At 42.7% G+C, this 20,413-nt stretch overlaps 1 protein-coding gene across 1 annotated transcript in view; it reads left to right on the top strand.

The window, feature by feature from the left end:
* Positions 1–3,862: 3,862 nt before the first annotated feature.
* The window catches only part of MYO3B (myosin IIIB), a 344,336-nt gene continuing 327,785 nt past the window's right edge, over positions 3,863–20,413 (top strand). The window contains exons 1-4 of the mRNA XM_075933604.1: positions 3,863–4,309; positions 9,488–9,622; positions 12,982–13,086; positions 13,329–13,428. Of these exons, the coding sequence (XP_075789719.1) occupies positions 4,046–4,309; positions 9,488–9,622; positions 12,982–13,086; positions 13,329–13,428 (604 nt within the window). The 5' untranslated portion in view covers positions 3,863–4,045. The remainder of the gene's footprint in view (positions 4,310–9,487; positions 9,623–12,981; positions 13,087–13,328; positions 13,429–20,413) is intronic.

The following is a 20,413-nucleotide window of genomic DNA, read 5'->3' on the forward strand; positions in this document are numbered from 1 at the left end:
CCAGCGGGAGCTGCAGGAGAGATACAGTTTTTTGGTACAGAGAGAAAATGATGCTGCTGTCTCCCCTGGTGCTCCAAAATCCTAGTCCCTGGCCAAAGGCCAGTATACAAAGCTTATAACCTGCTTACCACTGTTCCCTCTAATTTTCTGAGTCCATGTGTGGAATGATTTTCTTTGTGTGCACCAATATGGAGGGGATGTGTCAGAACAAAAGTCATTCTACATGCAGACTGTGTGGACAGGGGTGGCACCAATGTTTTGAGCTGCAGGAGGAGCTCAGGTCTGGGTCAGAGGTTTTGATTGCTGGGCTGAGGATGAGGGGGTTGGAGTGTAGGTTACCCTGAGGAGAGAGGACTAACCGCAGCCCTCTCCTTGCAGCAACTTGGGGCCAGGTGAGAAGCCCCTCTCCATGGGCATCTGCAGCTCCAGCAAGTACAGCTGGAGGAGGGGCACGGGGCACCTGTCCTCCAGGCTAGACTGCTTGGAAGCCATAGAAAGGATGCCTATTCCCCAGCAGCCGGAGCGCTGGGACAGATCTGTGTTGGGTGCCATGGCTGCGGGAGAGATCCTCCCCTGGAGCACCAAGCTGCCATGTCTGGGGAAAGGGAATACCCCTTCCCCAGCCCCATCATGGACCTGCCATGGCTGATGGCAGGGGGAGCTGCCCTGGTCAAGGGGAAGAGAAGGCACCCCCATCCCTGGCTCTAGCACAGACCTGAGAGGTAGATGTGCCCCCAGCCCCAGCAGGGCACCCACCCCGAACTCCTATGCGGGATTTGTTAGGGAGCAGCGATGCATCTTAGACAGAACTTGGCTGCCTACCCAAACCACTGTTTGAATATAGGATGCTTTCTTAAATACCTGCCCTCAGCAGGTTTTCTGGAGCTCATTTTAATACTGCACAACTGTTACCCTCTGCCTCAGAGGTAGCTGCATTTCAGTAGAAGATAAAATGGTTCCTCTTTCATGAATCTGATTCAAAATCCAGTGAAGCCAAAGAAGTTGAGAGAGAGACTCCCAGTGAGCACTGGTGCAGCGCCATAGTCATTAATACTATGATAATGATGATTATTAGACTGGATCAGACCTTGCCCAGAGAGATGTTGTATAAAAGGGCCCACTACAAAGGTTAATCCTCTAGCAAGATATTTAGCAGCCATCTGAAGATCCCTTGCTTATGTCTGGGATGGATTTCAGGAAAGCAAAGCATTCTGGAGTTGAGAGACCTTCTATGAGGGGATTCATTGTAAATGAATGTATAGAATTTTTTTTTGTTAAGTATCCATTAACTTAAATTTCAAAACAATGTTGTATCAAGTCCAAAAAATGAGAACTTTCTTTAGGAAAAATTCTGAAAGTGTGTGAGGGAGAGGGTCTTTCAAAAATGTTAAAAACATTTTTTTATTGTTTTTGTTTAAGCGGGAAATTTGTAACAACCATTCTTCTCCCACAAGTGGTTTTGGTTTTAAAAAAACAGCATTTCCAGGGCTCTGGACCTGGGAAGCTCCAAGTGGCCTGAACACGAAAACTATAAGTTCAGCTATGAGTTCCAATGTGACCTCTGGCCACTTGCATAGAACAATCAATTTCAAAGGCCTAGAACCCTCACTTCAGACAATGCCATACTCTCCTCTTGGAACTACTCCGCTTTGTATAAATACTCATTGAGCCAGAAACACAAATTGACTCCCTAACCTGGTGAGTAAGAGCCTCGGGACCAGATCCCTACATGGACTGATTCAGTTCAGGGACATGGTCTGGGATTTCTCACATCCAAAAACTTTCCTATCTACTGGTTATTCTGGGGGCCTTTGTCTCACAAAATTGGGGGACTAGGCAACACAATGGCAGATGGAGTTCAGTGTTGATAAATGCAAAGTAATGCACATGGGAAAACATAATCTCAACTACACATACAAAATGATGGGGTATAAATTAGGTGAACCCATCAATAAAGTGATCTTGGAGTCCTTGTGGATAGTTGTCTGAAAATACCTGCTCCCTGTGTAGTGGTAATTTTAAAAACCTAATAGAATATTGGGACTCATTAGGATAAGGATTGAGAATAAGATAGAAATTATCATATTGCCTCTATGTAAATCCAAGGTATGGCCAGATATTTAATACTTTGCGCAATTTTGGTCATCCCTTCTCAACAAAAAGATACTAGATTTGGAAAAGTTACAGAGAAGGGCAACAGAAATTATTAGGAGTGCTGAACACATTCAATATGAGGAGAGATTAAAAAGGCTGGCACTTTTCAGTTTCAAAAAGAGATGATTAAGGGGGAGGACTCTTTTCCAGAGAATGTTATGAAGGCGAGTTATAATGGGGATCAAAAAATAACTCAATAAATTCACAGAGAATAGGTCCCTCAATTTCTGCTGTTGTGTGATAGAAATGTAGCCGTGTTAGTCTGGTGTAGCTGAAACAAAATACAGGACTATGTAGCACTTTAAAGACTAATAAGATGGTTTATTAGATGATGAGCTTTCATGGGCCAGACCCACTTCCTCAGATCAAATAGTGGAAGAAAATAGTCACAACCATATATACCAAAGGACACAATTAAAAAAAATGAACACATATGAAAAGGACAAATCACATTTCAGAACAGAAGGAGGATGCGGGGGGGGGGGGGGGGGGGGAGGAGGAGGTAAATGTCTGTGAGTTAATGATATTAGAGGTGGGGAAAGGTAAATGTCTGTGAGCTAATGGTATTAGAGGTGATAATTGGGGAAGCTATCTTTGTAATGGGTAAGGTAGTTGGTGTCTTCGTTGAGCCCCCCGTGGAGAGTGTCGAATTTTAGCATGAATGACAGTTCAGAGGATTCCCTTTCAAGTGCAGATTTGAAAGTCTTCTGGAGTAGGATGCAGGTAATTAGGTCGTTGAGACAGTGTCCTTTCTGGTTGAAATGGTAAGAAACTGTTTTTTCTTTGTGATCCTGTCTAATATCTGTTTTGTGGGCATTGATCCTTTGGCGAAGTGTCTGAGACGTTTGTCCAATGTACATAGCAGACAGACAGTTTCGGCACATGATAGCATAAATTATATTTCTGGATGCGCAGGAATATGTATTCTTGATCTTATAACTCTCACTTGCTGTTGTGTGTGAGCAGCTAATGCCATATTCTGCATGCCCCTCACCCAGTTCAATACAGGCAGTCCCCGGGTTACGTACAAGATAGGGACTGTAGGTTTGTTCTTAAGTTGAATCTGTATGTAAGTCGGAACTGGCATCCAGATTCAGCCGTTGCTGAAACTGATCAGTTTCAACCGTGGCTGAATCTGGACGCCAGTTCTGACTTACATACAGATTCAACTTAAGAACCCCAGGCATCCCCAAGTCAGCTGCTGCTGAAACTGATCAGCGGCTGATTCCAAGAAGCCCGGGGCTGGGGCTTCCTGTAGTCAGCCACTGGTCAGTTTCAGCAGCGGCTGACTTGGGGACGCCTGGGGCAGAGCAGCTGGGGTGCTGCTGGGTTAGTCCAGTAGCGCCAAGGAGCTGTGCTGCGGGACCAACCGGCAGCGCCCTACCTGCTCTACCACAGGCCCGGGGCTTTGCTCCACATCTCCCTGGTCTGCTGGGGGGGAGGGCACTAGCGGGGTCCCCCTCCCCCAGCAGACCAGGGACACGGGGAGCAAAGCCACAGCAGCGGGGTGCCGCGCCTCGGCCTCCCCGGCTTTGCTCCAGGTGTCCCTGGTCTGCTGGAGACGGTCCCCAGCAGACCAGGGACACCCGGAGCAAAGCTGCAGCAGCGGCGGAGTCCCGCGCCTCTGAGGCTTTGCCAGAGCAAAGCCTCAGAGGCACGGGACCCCTCCGCCTCCCCAGCTTTGTTCCGTGTGTCACTGGTCTGCTGGAGACGGTCCCCAGCAGACCGGGGCACCCGGAGCAGCTTTTCTCGCCCCGGAGGTCGAGGTGGCGGGACCGCTGCGCTCTGGGCGGTCCCACTGCCTGCGAGCTCCGGGGCGAGAGAGCCCCGTTCGTAAGTGCGGATCCGACATAAGTCGGATCCGCGTAACTCGGGGACTGCCTGTAAATAAATGAATAAGAAACAGTTGAAAGAAATCCCACAACATTCAAAAATGTACAATCATTTTTCACAACAAACTTTGTTTTCCAGGACACCGCTATATGGATTATTTCAATGTAATCCCAATATGATTAGACTGGCATCATTAGCTGATCCCTCAGATACTTGGGAAATTATAGAGACCATTGGAAAAGGCACGTATGGTAAAGTCTATAAGGTTGCCAATAAGGAAGATGGGAGTCTGGCAGCTGTAAAAATTCTGGATCCTATCAGTGTAAGTAAAAGATTATAATCCCATTTTAATCATAATGTCATTGTTCAAATTAAAAGGTTTTACTCTCAAATAGGCTTGATGCTCTGACTCAGAGTTTAGGCAAACTGAAAACGTCCTGGAGGGAAATGTTAAACAAATTATGAGCAGGGTTGAATCATTTTTTGAATCATGGGTTACTTGATTTAGAAGGGGAAAAAAATGTTTCAACCCTGAATCCAGCTTCATAAGGACCCCTTTGTAAGACTCTTGTATGATTTAGCACACAGTCCTACGAAGTGCTAAATCTGTTCAGAGCAGACTCAATGATCTCTTTAGAATAATTATTTTTGCCTTTTCTGTATTTGTGAATCATTCATGGCTTGCAGGGCTGACAATAGATTTTGTTGAGCTCTGAGGCAATGTGTGTGTGGAGGGGTTGGCTCCAGACCCAGCCTCTAGCAGAAGGGGCCACATGACCCGCTCTGCATGGAGCTCCGGCGGCAATTTAAAGGGATTTGAGCCATGTGTCCTTTTAAATCACCAGACACCACCCTCTGGCCCTGGGGCAACTCCCCCCTTACCCTCCATCCCCGCCCATTGGTGGCCCTGATGACTTGATAGAATTTGTGGTTAGTTGTAATTCACAAATACTCATTATTGGTTTTATGCAAATTTCAGCCAATGAGATGTTAGAAAACGATTGACTCAAACTATTCTCATTGTTTATTTAAGTCACATGGCAGTCTGTTCCCATATTGGGTGACTGAAACTTCTCACACAGCAGAATATCAAAATGCAAATGACACTCAACGGATGGTAACTAAGTAGGGAATATGCTTGTTCACGTACAAATATGTGTTCATATGATGAACAGGCAACCCCTAAATGTCACAACAAGAATAATGAGAGGCCTGAATTTGATTGACCCAAACAGTCACTTGGAAATTGCACCTTGTTTTCTGTTTTTCAGCCAACTCTAGTCCTGAGCACTTTCTATTCAGATGCCAATGGGAGTGAAAGTTATTTAGCTCCTGGTGAAGAGCTGCCCCTTACAGAGTCTTATATGCTATTCAGAATCAGCATTCATGCTGACTTTGATTTCTGGCAGCACACCTGAGTAATTCACTAGTACAGATTTTAGGTCTGCAGGATTGCAGCAGCTGGAACATGAACATGATCAGACTGTACAGTGGCATTTCCAAGACACTTATGGTCAAATCTTACATTCATACAGTGCTGTTCATCATGAAGGATCTCACATCACTGTAAAATCTAAACAAACTCTATTATGGACAACCTGCACCCACCACTGAAGTGCTTCCAACTGTAGAATAGAAAGCAGCAGTTTTTTATCAATGCACAGCGACCGCGCACAATAGTTAAGACAGGAACTGAGGAATACTGTCAGGAATTCAGCTGCCTGCAGTCGCCTAGCAACCCGATGTGCTCAATTGCGTCCAGTAAGCCTTCATTAAGTGACTGTTCTCCCTGATTGGATGGAAGAGCCAACTGATCCATACTGAAACCTGGTGGCACCAGCAGCACCCAAACCTGTGTCAGACTTGCTTCCCTTCTAACCCTGGCTCCTTTCCTTACCGGTCCTCGCCAGCCCTGCCAGCCTCTGAACACCTAAATGTGAATTTGACAAGGAGTTTCTGGGCTGTGTCATTTCTCCAGCAGGACTTGCCATGGACCCTCACAAGGTTGCAGCCATAACAAGTGGAAGGCCCCCTTGAATATATGAAGAATGCAATGATTTCTTGGATTTATAAATTTGTACCAGCAGTTCGTCCAAGGACTTGTTGACCTGGTAGCCTTTATAAAATCCCTCCTCAGAAAGTTCACCTGATCCCCTAACATGCAGGCAACTTTCGATGACTTGAAAAAGTTTTTTTATTTTCTGTCCCCTATTTTAACCTATCCAGAGCCTACAAAGGCATTCATAGTTAAGACCAATGCCTTGGACTTTGCAATAGGTGTGGTCCTCGAACCAGTTGCTTCATCCCTATGCTGCCTTCTCTTGGAAACTCTCTCCTGGTGAGAGATGATGTATGGGGCAAGGAGATCCTGGTCATCCAGTCTGCTTTTGAGGAATTGTACTACCTCCTTGAGGGGGCCTATGTCCTTGTCCACGTCAGGACAGATCGCAAGAATTTGGAGCATTTACAGGGAACACAACGATTCCATTAATGTAAAATTCACTGGGCCCTTTTCCTCTCTCAGTTTGACTTTATGGTTATGTACTATCCTGAGTCTATGAAGAGAAGACCAATGCCTGCAAGAATGAGTACTATGAAGGGGAACAGAAAGCCTTCACTTTCTCTTTAAATAGTTCCAATTTGTCTGTGGGGTCCACACTGTTCAGTGGATGACCACTATCCAATTCCCAAGATCAGGTGCTACGGTTGCACCCTGAGTCACCAATGGCAGGACATTTCAGTCAATTAAGAACCTGGTACCTGATTATTAGTTATTCTGGTGGCCAATCCTATGAACAGATGTTAAAAACTCCTCCCACCCAGACATCCCACCCCCAGCCTAGTCCTGTACCCTCCCCTGCTCCTGTCCCCTCCCCCTGGCCAGATACCCTGCCTAATCAGGGCCCAACCCCTATCTGGCCACAGTGACCTGTTCCCAACCCTGATCCTGGGACAGGCCCTGTGCTCAGCCCCCATCTGGCCGCAGGAAGGACTGGTAACAGCCCCCCTCCTGCTGCAGCAGGGGGTAGGAGGAGGGGGCATGAGCCTGCTGTGGTAGACAGAAAGGGGTTGGCCAGCTCCTGTACCTCCCCCTTAGCCAGACATCCCTCCTGGACAGTCTCTCCACCCTCCCTCTCCCACTGGCCAGACACCCTACTCCCAGCTTGCTCCTGCATCCTACCTCCCACCCAGACCTCAACCCCTCCTGCATCTACCTCTGCCCATATCCTGGCTGCACCTATCCCACGCACTGGCATCCCTGTCATGCACACTGAACCCCTCATTTTTGGCCCCACCCTGAGCCTAGGGGGACCCAAAATCCACTAACCCTGGAACCCCAGAAGAGTTAATTTGGCTTGAGGCCTTGAACCTCAGTCCTTCCTCTCCCCACCATGGGGCTGGGACACCAGAGGAGTGAGGTGTTTTGGTTGGGGGCCACATCCATGAGGGCTGGAGGGTTTTGGAGGGGCTTTTTCCTCCCTTTTTACTTGTGTGGTCTCTGACTGATTTTTCTGTAAGTCAGTGGCCCCCAACCCAAAAAAGGTTTCCCCCCCGCCATAAATAAAGACAATGTTGAAACCTGTTTTTTGAACATAATATTTTTACTTTATTTTAAATGAAGCTTGGCCTGCAAGGCCTCATTTGGGGCTCAGCCCCCATCTGGCCTCAGCATCCTGTTTCTAGTCTTAAACCTGGGGCAGGCCCAGTAGTCTAGCCCCCATCTGGCTGCAGGAAGGGCTGGCGATGGCCCATCTCCTGTGGCGACATGGGTAGGAGGAAAGGCCACAATCCAGTTGTGGTGGACGGGGGGGGGGGGGGGGGGGCAGGCAGGAGGCGCAGCCCTCTAGTATGAGATTAAAGGAGTAATACATCAGGGTTTTGATACAGCAAACTATCTCTATCCAGCAAATTACTTAAGCACATGCTTAACTTTGAATCATGTGCTCAAGTCCTGTTAAAGTCAAAGTCTGTGCTGAATAGGAATACACTTTAAGCATGTGCTTAAGTGATTTGCTGAACTAGGGCTCATGAAGGGCTTATTGTTCAGTATAGTTGGCCCTTTGTTATTTCATCTTCACAAAAATCATCTTTAGACAAATAATTGGTACTATGTGCTTATTTTGTGGATTTTGATTTTTACTCTGTTTAATAGTTCCTATATTTTTTACTGTGTGCTTTAGTTTGTATAAATGTCTCCTGTTTTAAAGATGTATTTATTTATATTCATGACCCATTTAATGTATTTTAGAACTGCTATGTAAACGGATTCATCTAATTACTTTAAAAAGAAAAAATGAAGCTAAGATCCATGTGTTTACATTAGCTCATCTATCAGAAATGCCAATTTAAGAAACAGATTAGAAAAGATATATATGCAAATTTTCCATTTAGACAAGTGAGCCAACTTTTTGTGGTAGCAGTGTATTATGCATTAAGAGTACCCTTGAGGCAAAACTCCTGACTACACATGGAGTTCACACTTTTATTTGTAATAAGACAATTGTGGTGTGATGGATTTTGACCAGATTTTGTAATTTGATTAGACTGTTTTCAGTGCATGACAAGACATTTAACAGTATAACATAATGTATAGGTGTTTCTTTTTATCCTTTAATATTTACTTGCTACAAGATTTACCTGGTGTTGCTCACATCCTTAACTCAAATACATTTTGTTTTTCTTAATTTAAATCATAGAATCCTAGAATACTAGAACTGCCAGGGACCTTGAGAGATTGTCAAGTCCAGTCCCCTGCCCTCAGTGCAGGACCAAGTACCATCTAAATCATCCCTGACAGATGTCTATTCCATCTGCTCTGAAATATCTCCAGTGATGGAGATTCCACAACCTACCATTGTTCAAATAATTGTTCAGGGGGGCAAGTGGGGTGGGGATGAGGGGTTCAATATGCAGTCTGCCTCAGGGAGATAGGAAAACCTGGTACCTGAAAACCTCAGTAGTTTGGGGCCAAGTGAGAAGCTCCTGTCCCTAGACACTGCAGCTTTAGCGGGCACAGCACAGGGGAGAGGTGCATGTTCCCTAGCTGTGAAATAGACAGACACATAGACAGACAGACAAACTCTCTGAAATATATAGTAGATATTTGTCCCTTTCTCTGCCCTTGCCCCCTGCTGGACTGATGGGGTTACAGCTGTCCTGATTCTTATTTCTGGCCCCCTTGCTGCTCCTGTGTGGTCATTCTAAAGTATAACTGCCTCCTACCAAACCCCGCCCTTTGCATTTCATGAGAAATAGTTGAATTCCAGGCACATTGCATTGTCTTGGCACAACCAAAACCTGACTTTGCCTTAAGTTAGACAAGGGCCAAATTTGATGTCCCTTTTTCTTACTATTTAGGAGGAGTTTTTGAACAAATGGATGGACAGACCGACACACAGACAGACAGACAGATACACAAACGCTCTAAACTATATAGTATATGTATTATACTGAATTATTATATATGCATACATCACATTTGTTTGCATTTTCCATTTAGGACGTGGATGAGGAAATTGAAGCAGAATATAATATTTTACAGTTTCTTCCCAATCATCCCAATGTTGTTAAGTTTTATGGAATGTATTACAAAGCGGATCAATACGTGGGAGGACAGCTCTGGCTAGTTCTTGAGGTAAGATATTTAGATAATCTTAAAACTTAATTAAAACAAATTTTTAGGGTGCAGTGCTCCCTTTTAGAAGTGAACAAACAGAACGAGCAAATAGTGGGTCTCAGTGTTCTCAGTATTCTCATCAGTCTGGCTATGGGAGGTGTTTGCAGATCCACCTGTCAAAAATACATTTAGTGTTAATTCATTAACAAGCCCCAGAGGTGGAGGCATGGTGGTAGCACTTTATTGATACACAGGGTACTTTGTTCTGCCTTTAGAAACATAGAATGGGTTCCATAATCATTTTCTTACTTGAAGGCAAACAGTCATTCCATACCAAAGAAAACACGTGTTAGTGCTGAGACATCAAGCCCTCATTGAGCAATCCAAAGAAGACTTCATGATAAAGTACCACACACAATATTTATCAAACCTAGCACTAGTGCAAATGTGGGCTGACAGGATACAATGGCAGTGTAAAATTAATATCAGGATGCTGTTGAATATCTAGCACTTGAAATGGCATATGCAGATTTTGCCCATTTAGAAGGCCTCTGTGTTCTCAAAATGAGAGATGTCATTCAGGCTACACTACCTGACTGCAATCGGTCCAAAATTTCACTCAGATGATTAGGATGTTTCTAAAGGATTAATTGTGTATGAAGCCCAGCATGAAAATTAAAATGATCTTAAGGGGGAAGTTGCACCATACCACTAGTTTTCTAGGACATCATTCTATCATAAGAACGACCATACTGGGTCAGACCAAAGGTCCATCAAGCTCCATATCCTGTCTACCAACAGTGGCCAATGCCAGATTCCCCAGAGAGAGTAAACACAACAGGTAATCATCTATGTTCTTATGTTCTTCAGTGGACTAAAAGAAGTTGGTCCTTAATTTAATGTCATATGGTGATGGAAAGTGCTACACCTAGAACTAACATTTTATATTTATTCATAGAAAAGAAATATGACAGAGTTCTGTAATGCAGTTTAACCACTCTTTCCTAAAAAAAACCCCATGCATTAGCTCTCCTATGCAAGGACCTGTTCTAGGGGCAGGGTTGTTTCATCCCAGAGCTTTCTATTGACAACCAACATGGGTGTCATTGCCAGTTTTGGTGGTGATTTTTGTGCATATAGCTATTTGGAGAGAATGTGATTCATTTCACATATTCTATTCGACAACCATAAGATAGTATAGTTTTTAATCAACTTGAGTTGGAAGTGATGGCCTAGAGCTGAAAGACTTCATATCTCATTACCAGTCCCTTGAGATTACTTTTCTATTTGACTTTAGCTTATAATGAAAAAAGAATGTGAATAAAATTAGCACAATGTATCTCAGTAGTACGTACAAAGTACAATAAAGATAATAAAGACTATACATGGCATTGATGGGTTCCCAGGCAAATAACTAAACATGGGTAGGTAACTGCACACACTCCTTTCCACTTAACAGTTTAGGTATGTTATAGTGGCTTAAGAACTCCCTCCTAACTGGATGGAACAAGATACCAGGTAAAAAAGGAAAAAAGAGCTTTTGCATCAACCACTGATGAGATATTACTTCAGGGCTATGTCTACACTGGCCCCTTTTCCGGAAGGGGCATGTTAATTTCAGAAGCCGTAATAGGGAAATCCGCGGGGGATTTAAATATCCCCCGCGGCATTTAAATAAAAATGTCCGCCGCTTTTTTCCGGCTTTTAAAAAAGCCGGAAAAGAGCGTCTACACTGGCCCCAATCCTCCGGAAAAAGCGCCCTTTTCTGGAGGATCTTATTCCTACTTCAAAGTAGGAATAAGATCCTCCGGAAAAGGGCGCTTCAAAGTAGGAATAAGGGCGCTTCAAAGTAGGAATAAGATCCTCCAGAAAAGGGCACTTTTTCCGGAGGATCGGGGCCAGTGTAGACGCTCTTTTCCGGCTTTTTTAAAAGCCGGAAAAAAGCGGCGGACATTTTTATTTAAATGCCGCGGGGGATATTTAAATCCCCCGCGGATTTCCCTATTACGGCTTCTGAAATTAACATGCCCCTTCCGGAAAAGGGCCCAGTGTAGACGTAGCCCAGTAGTTTATTTACATAAAGGAAGCTAATGTATCATGTGTTCTGAATCCTAAATAGCTTGCATAATGCACTTTGCATGTGCAGAAAAGTTTAGAATTCTAATAGATGCTTTTAGTCCTTTAGTAATAGTAACAATGTATGGTGAAAATATCCATATCTCCCATAGCACATAGCAAATTAACACAGAGAGAGATGGATACTAGACTGACAAAATTTAAGGATGAAAAGAAAAACAAACGAGAGAGAGAGAGAGAGAGAGTGACCAATCTCAGAGGAGAATTACAGTATTTGATTTCATACCATTTGTTTGATTTCATTTGTTAGAGTTTTTAGGCTAAATACTGGAAATGCAAAGGGAAGACAGATTTAAATTTAGTTATCTTGTTGATATAGACATGATTTTCACATGACCAAAAACTTGGTGTGGTGAAAAAAGAACAACTCTGCAAAGATGAGAGGTGACTCCAGAAAAACAAATACAGTGACCTCTCCCTGCCCAAAAACCACTCCCAAACAAGGCTCCTTTTCATTTTAAGTGTCATACAGTTGTAAATATAAAAGGAAGAAAAGGACAAAGTGGGAGGATGCAAAAGAAACAGTTGGTAGAAGGCCAGGGATGATGAACTAATGATGAGGGTGAAAACACATTTACAAAGGTTCTAATTTTACTTTTTTTCCTCCTCCTCCTTTGATGTATGGAAGCCCATTAATGGAAAGTGCTTGCAAGAAGCTGTGCTTTTCTGGATCAGAATGTTTAATCTCAGTTGTTGGCAGAGCATGCCATCAAGTCTGAGCATAGAGATATGGCTGCTGTCTATTTTATATTGCTTGCCAGCAGGAGCATTGATGGAGTGAAGGTTTGAAATGACTATAATTTGTTGCCTCCCAGTTATCAAGTGCATCAATCTTGTCTTTTCTGGCCTTTTCTTTACACAAAAGCAGTTTTTCAAAAAGACAGTGCATGTATTGTTGTGAAAATACTCAAATAAATTAAACTGGATCTATAGATTCTGTTTTTATAAAAAATATAGTCTTGCTGTTTTAATATTTCACTTTTTGTTAAATTCTACAATCCCTGACTTCTGCTTTTCCATCCTCCCCACTAAGTACTGTGATTTATTGTCAACATTGTTAATAAAATATGATCTGTGACAAGGATGACAACTTAAATAATTGCAGGTGGAAATCTACTTGGTCTGGGATTTGTATTATGTTGCAGACTTGTATAGTAGGAATCCACAACCTAAACAAGTCTATTGAGTAATAGAGGTCTTGTGTTTTGTTTCTTTTTTTCCTTCCCCCATTCTCTTCACAGCTGTGTAATGGAGGTTCTGTCACAGACCTTGTCAAAGGCTTGCTGAAGCGTGGCCAACGGTTGGATGAAGCTATAATCTCATACATCTTATATGGTGCTCTCTTGGTAAGGATGTTCATCAGGCTTGTAATGACAGTAGAGGGTGCAATTTACCCTTCTCGTACATTTTCCATTTATAAACTATGGTAATGATGACACTATTATGCCGGCTGTTATAGCAGCAGGGGGGCATATCACGCATGTTTCTATCGTGAAGTGCAGATTGTCTTCATTACACTCCCTAATAGTAGGGTAATTGTTTTTAAATAATGGGAGTAAACTTCTTTTTTGTCATTATGGTCATACAGGGCCTTCAACATTTGCACAATAACCGAATCATTCATCGTGACGTCAAAGGGAACAACATTCTTCTGACAACAGGAGGAGGAGTCAAGCTTGTTGACTTTGGTAATGACTGCTTATCATTTGTTTTCTCGATGTGTGTAGTTTAGCCAAAGGCATCCATTTATTTTCCACTCAGAAGGTAGACGTGTTTCTGGAGATATTTAGGGAGTGATGGGGAAAGGTAGCAGATGGAGCAACCTAGGAAATCCTGTCAGAAGATCTATTTCAGGCTTTTTAAAAGAATAGTTTTTAAAAGCCATTTTATTTATAAAACACATTAGTGTTCTATTAAGAATAATACTGGGAAAATTAGGAATATCATATCTCAAGGAAGTTAACTCATTTAAATTTGCGTATTCCATCTTTTGCATATGAAAAGGGTACATTCTTCTCTTTCAAATGGCTTTTGCTAGTCTTAAGCATATTTATTCCCTCTGAGCAGAAGGTAAAGTGGTCCTTTGGGTCTACAAACTAACAGATCCATTTAATTTGTGATTACTGCAGTTAGATGTGAGTCTGGCTGAATCAGAAACATCAATAAGAGACATAAAGAGAGAGATAGAGGAAGGGAACTTTGAAATAGAATTTACTCCCAGATGAATATTTCTATCTTGAAATGCATATACATTTAATAAAGTAAGAGAATGCTGTTGTTCCTCTTTAGAATCAGATAAGTATATATAAAGAGCAATTTTATTAACAATAAAAGGAGCAGGAAAGTAGTAATATATGAAATCATAGTGAGTCAATAGAATGTGTTAGGTAAACAATTTTAAAAAATACAATATTGTACAGCGGTTTGCCTAACTCTGCACATTGATAAAGTAAAATATTCACAGATTGAGAGAGTGCCATAAAACTGGCATGCCAGAATCCTGGCAATAAAGGAATGGCTCAAAATTATAATATGATGCATGAAGGGGAAAGCAAACTTAACTCTTCTAATGTCACAGTATTGTAAAACTGACATTATTTTAAAAATCTGTTGGTGATTGTTTATGGAATAAATTTAGGAAGCAGATGTCTCTTTATTTGCTGCTAGGGACAGAAATTCATTACTGTTGACTAGAAACACACTCAATTTTAAGTAGCGCTGGGAGAAACATATGTGGCCTAAGGCAAAACTAGTGATAGCCTTAGCCTAGTAATCTCTTTGGCATTTAATGGTGGAGCTAAAAATCACTTTTCATTAGAGAGACACGGTAGATGAGGCAATATTTTTTATTGGACCAACTTTTGTCTGTGACAGAGACAAACGTCTATGCCACAAAATCTCCTTCTTCAGGTCTAGGAAACTTACTGAGTGTCACAGCTAAATACAAGATGGAACAGATTGTTTTACATCTGAATACAGATTGTTTTGCATCTGAATACATTTCCCTGACCTGAAGAAGAGCTCTGTAAGCTTGCAAGCTTGTCTTATGCTGACAGAAATTAGTTCAACAAAAGATATTATCTCACCCACCTTGTTTCTCACATGCCTTGGGACTGACATGGCTACAACACTACTTCTCATTTGAAGCAGTTTTACCAGTATAATCTTGAGCAATAACTGGTGTAGACAGGCAAAAATCTGCCTTTTCCTTTTTTTAAAAAGAACAGGTCACTGGACATATTGATGTGGAGGAGGGAACTACAGTTTGAGGTTAGAGGGTCAAAGAATGAGCTTACGGGAAAGTGTGTTCTTTTTGCAATGTTTAACAAATTCTGATGTACTGGAGTTTGCATCTAAATTCTCCTAAGGCTCTGAGTGAACTGAACATGCTCTGTCCCTTCATAGCTCCTGTGTGTGAAAGGACTATGCCATCTGCAGGGAGGGAGTGAGCATGCCCCCCACCAGTCCCTCACAGCCACTGCATGTGGCAGAACTGTGCCTGTGCTAGCCTCACAAAAGGGCTGAGCATGCACCATTTTGGGGCTCTAGGAAGGGAATGGGAAATCTTTTTTTGGGGCAGGTGCTATTGACCCACAGAAAGATCAGTTGGGGGCTGCACACAAGCGAGAAGCAAAAAAACCCCCAAAAACCCACACACCCAAAACAAAAAACAAAACCCTCCCGCACATTTTTCACCCAGATCAGGGCTTAGTAGATTTTGCGTGCCCAGCCTCGTGTCAGTGGAGAGGCTGAGGTTCCCTACCCCTTCTTTAGGGGCTGGGCAAGGCTTTCCTTGCAGTTTCTCCTCTTGGCTGCCCAGGGTTTTGAACCCGGCAGAGGAACTGAGAGCAGAATTGTCAGGTGAATAATTGCTTCTGTGCTCTAGATCCTCTTGTTCCTGGCGGTGTGAAAGAGAAGGAGGGGGGAGGGATAGCTCAGTGGTTTGAGCATTTGTCTGCTAAATCCAGGGTGTTGAGTTCAATCCTTGAGGGGGCTGTTTAGGGATCTGGGGCAAAACTGTGAGGGCAGGGGGCTGGACTTCATGACATCTCAAAGTCCCTTCAAGCTCTATGAGATAGGTATATCTCCTTAATAATAACAATAATGTGTCTCAAATTCAGAAGGTAAGGAAGAGATGTTGGGTCATAGGACAGGAGTTTGGGGAGCATAAGTGGTGCTAACCAGTATGATGGCTAAGATGGAAAATATTTGCAGCCGCTAAGCTTTGTATAGATGGTTGTGGTTTGTTTCTGTCTCCCTCCCATCAGCTGCTAATCAGTAGATTAAAAACAAACAAAAAAGCTGAGTGGTGAGATGATTTGGTGTTCAGGCCACCAATCCTGCTTGTGCACTCCAAGAACCATCCCTGCTTTGGGGGTGGCAATGAACAGGATCCCAAAAGTTTGGAAAAGAGGCAGGAACAGAGGAAGACAGAAGAGAAAAGGTGGAGCAAGAGAGACAAGAGTAGAGGGAAAGGGGTGGGAGTTTAGGGAAGGGCATCAGATCAGAGCAAGAGAACATAGGCAAGAACAATGGGAAGATAGGATCAGGCACTGGGTGTCTGGGGTATGCCACAAGAGTTTGTGGGATAATGGTAGGGAAGAAAGTAGAGCAGGATCTCATTCAGTGCACAGAATGGACTTCCTTGGATATGAAACAGGGCTGCATAATGAATGATGCTGTTGTCTGGAGTATGCCAGCATCATTTGTTGCAGAAATTGGAAGGTGTTTAATGAATGAGGCAGGAGTTTCAGGACATCTGGGATCTGTTCTGCAGAAGTGCAGACTTTGCCCAGCTGCAGCTGTGTGCTGTTTGTTCAGAAACTCCACTCTGAACAAACAAAGTGCTTTCAAATGCCAAGTACTCTGAAAAAGCAGACCTAGGTTCCTCAAATTTGGCACTGAAAATTAGTTGATCCATTTGAGAATTTTGGCTTTAATCTCTGTGCCTCAGTTACCCAGGTGTAAAATTGGGTATAATAATGTTGCCTTGTGAAGCATGTAGAAGAACATAATTTGTTGGACAAAAGTCAACATGGTTTCTGTAAAGGGAAATCCTGTCTTACTAATCTATTAGAGTTCTTTGAAGGGGTTAACAAACATGCAGACAAGGGGGATCCAGTAGATATAGTATACTTAGATTTTCAGAAAACCTTTGACAAGGTCCCTCACACAAGGCTCTTGTGTAAATTACATGGCCATAGGATAAGAGGGAAGGTCCTTTCATGGATTGAGAACTGATTAAAAGACAGGAAACAAAGAGTAGTAATAAATGGTAAATTTTGAGAATGGAGAGGGGTAACTAGTGGTGTCCCCCAAGGGTCAGTCCTGGGACCAATCCTTTTCAACTTATTCATCAATGATCTGGAGAAAGGGGTAAGCAGTGAGGTGGTAAAGTTTGCAGATGATACCAAACTGTTTAGGATAGTCAAGACAGAAGCAAACTGTGAGGGACTCCAAGAAAATCTCACCAAACTGAGTGACTGGGCAACAAAATGACAAATGAAATGTAATGTGGATAAGTATAAAGTAATGCACATTGGGAAAAATAACCCCAACTATACGTACAGTATGATGGGGGCTAATTTGGCTACAACTAATCAGGAAACAGATCTTAGAGTTATCGTGGACAGTTCTCTGAAAACTTCCACGCAGTGTGCAGCGGCGGTCAAAAAGGCAAATAAGATGCTAGGAATTATTAAGAAAGGGATAGAAAATAAGACCCAGAATATCTTACTGCCTCTGTATAAAACTATGGTACTCCCACATCTTGAATACTGTGTACAGATGTGGTCTCCTCACCTCAAAAAAGATATTTTGGCCTTGGAAAGGGTTCAGAAAAGGGCAACTAAAATGATTAGGGATTTGGAATGGGTCCCATATGAGGAGAGGTTAAAGAGACTGGGACTTTTCAGTTTAGAAAAGAGGAGACTGAGGGGGATATGATAGAGGTATATAAAATCATGAGTGGTGTGGAGAGGGCCGATAAAGAAAAGTTATTTATTAGTTCCCATAATAGAAGAACTAGAGGACACCAAATGAAATTAATGGGTAGCAGGTTTAAAACTAATAAAAGAAAGTTCTTCTTCACACAGCATGTAGTCAACCTGTGGAACTCCTTGCCAGAGGAGGCTGTGAAGGCTAGGACTATAATAGAGTTTAAAGAGAAGCTAGATAATTTCATGGAGGTTAGGTCCATAAAAGGCTATTAGCCAGGGGATAAAATGGTGTCCTTGGGCTCTGTTTGTCAGAGGCTGGAGAGGGATGGCAGGAGACTAATCGCTTGATCATTGTCTTCGGTCCACCCTCTCTGGGGCACCTGATGCTGGCCACTGTCGGCAGACAGGCTACTGGGCTAGAGGGACCTTTGGTCTGACCCAGTACGTCCGTTCTTATGTTCTTGCTTCACAAGGGCATTGTGACGGTACAGTCAGCATTTTAAAAAAATACTAAAATGTGATAGTGAGAGCACAATAAAGAAGCCCAGGAGAAAACTATAGTTCTATTTTCAGTGCTGGGTTTAAGTGGTGTGCAGAAATAAGGCATAGGACCATATGTTGAATAAAGTTAAAAATAAATATGGAACACATTCAGTAAACACCATGTATTCTGTGCACTGAATGTAGCAGTGTTTATGTGGCTATGCAGAGGTATGTGATTATGTAATTAAAAGACTATTTCATAATACACATGTACAAGAGGGCCAAATTAAAGTTGCAGAAGCAACCTTAGTTGTGGCATTTCCTAAATTTTAGTTGCCAAGTCATGCAATGATATCATTCCTTTAAAGTATTTTTGGATGCAATATATATTTATATTTCTCCTTAAGTTGCCTTTAGCATGATACCTATTAAATGTCCCATGTATTAAATTGTCATAAAATGTCTGAGAACTAGCATTCTTTTTCTTTATTTATCTTTATAAAAACATTTTTAGCTCACTGTTATTCAGTATCTCTTTTGTGTATGGTTTTAACTACAATCTCTATGCAAGTCTATACATAGTCTACACACACGAAGTGTGGTTCACTGTCCCAGGTAGTAGCATTTAGACCACTTGCAGTTAGATATAAAAACAAGGGAGCTCTACAGCAGGGCTACTGAACATGCGGCCCACGGGCCATTTGTTTGCAGCCCACAGGTGGGAGCCACAACAAAGGCGTAGTCAATATAATGGTTGTCTGTCGATATGTGTTTTAGTAGTTAAATTCCTGGACTGTCATTGCTAATTAAAAGTGCTGTCATATGGGTGGAAATTGGGTAAATATTGCATTTTATCAATATCAGCAGAACTGACTTTAATGGGGGCCTGCATGTTGTGTAGTCTTGCCTTAATCTTTGTATTCATGTCCATCAGTGTGAAATAAGCTAGTGCATGTATATGCAACCACACTTAAGTTGCGGCCTTCGGCATGTGCTGTGAGTATCACTGTGGCCCCCAGGGCTTCCAAAATTAAGTAGTCCTGCTCTACAGCCAAGGTTGAGAGCCAGCTGGCTTTATAGCTCAAACTGTAGAGGCTCCTACACTAAGCTCCAGAGGTCCCAGGTTCAAATTCTCCCAGTGGTGTTTACAGCTACAAATTCTGCTGGTATGACAAGGAATCAGAGTTAACTAAGTTTGCAGTGGGACTGCAATCAATGCATGGTTCAGAGTGGTACCAGGGAAATTCATTTGTACCTGAGTGGCCAACCCATACTGATGCCCTGGGTATTGTGCTTTTTTAGCAGGCTAGCATGAGTAAAGCTAGTGCATGTCTGTCAACACATGCTGGGAAGCACACTCCATGCTGCAGGATTTAAACATCTAAATTGAGGAAGCTCATATTCCAGCTTCCAAATTTATTATTTATTAGCAGCAAACATTGCTAAACAATATCTGTTACACAATTGTTCAGTGTCTGTGGGTAACAACATAGAAATGCAATATTGCGTTTTATGAAAAAGCAGCCATTTGATAAGCTTTGAAAATAATATTGGTTTGGTGGTAAAATCTTTTTGAGACTCAAACTCTGAGGTTGACTTAGTTGACTAAAGACTCTGGCTGTTAGGCTGCACTGCCCTGGTGAGAGGGATGTTTACTATAGGCTCTGGCTGCTAGGACATTGCCCCAGTGAGAGGGGCGCGGGTATATAAACACAGTTGCATTGCAGGACACATGGGGTTGGTCATGGTCCCAAGAAGCCCAGGGGCATGGCAGCTCCCCTTGGGAGAGGGACGAGTGTATCACTTTGCAGCATTGTGTTTGCTCTTTGCACTTGTTTCAATAGTTCATTCCTGTTATCAGTGACTAAGGGGGGATAAGATAGAGGTGTTGAGAGAGGTCTATAAAATTATGACTGATACAGAGAAAGTAAATAAGGGAAAATTATTTATTTGTCTCATAAGAAATAGGGGTCACCAAGAACTAGAGAAAGTAAATAAGGGAAGATTATTTATTTGTCACATAAGAACTAGGGGTCACCAAACAAAATTAGTAGGTAGCAGGTTTAAAACAAACAGAAGGAAATATTTCTTCATACAGTGCGTAGTCATACAGTGCGTGTGGGGCTCCTTACATACAGTGCATGTGGGGCTTCATACAGTGCATGTGGGGCTCCTTCCCAGAGGATGTTGTGAAGGCCAAGACTTTAACAGGGTTCAAAAAAGAGCTAGATAAATTCATGGAGGATAGGTC

The sequence above is a fragment of the Pelodiscus sinensis genome, chromosome 7, assembly GCF_049634645.1.
Source record: "Pelodiscus sinensis isolate JC-2024 chromosome 7, ASM4963464v1, whole genome shotgun sequence".
Classification (NCBI taxonomy): Eukaryota; Metazoa; Chordata; order Testudines; family Trionychidae; genus Pelodiscus; species Pelodiscus sinensis.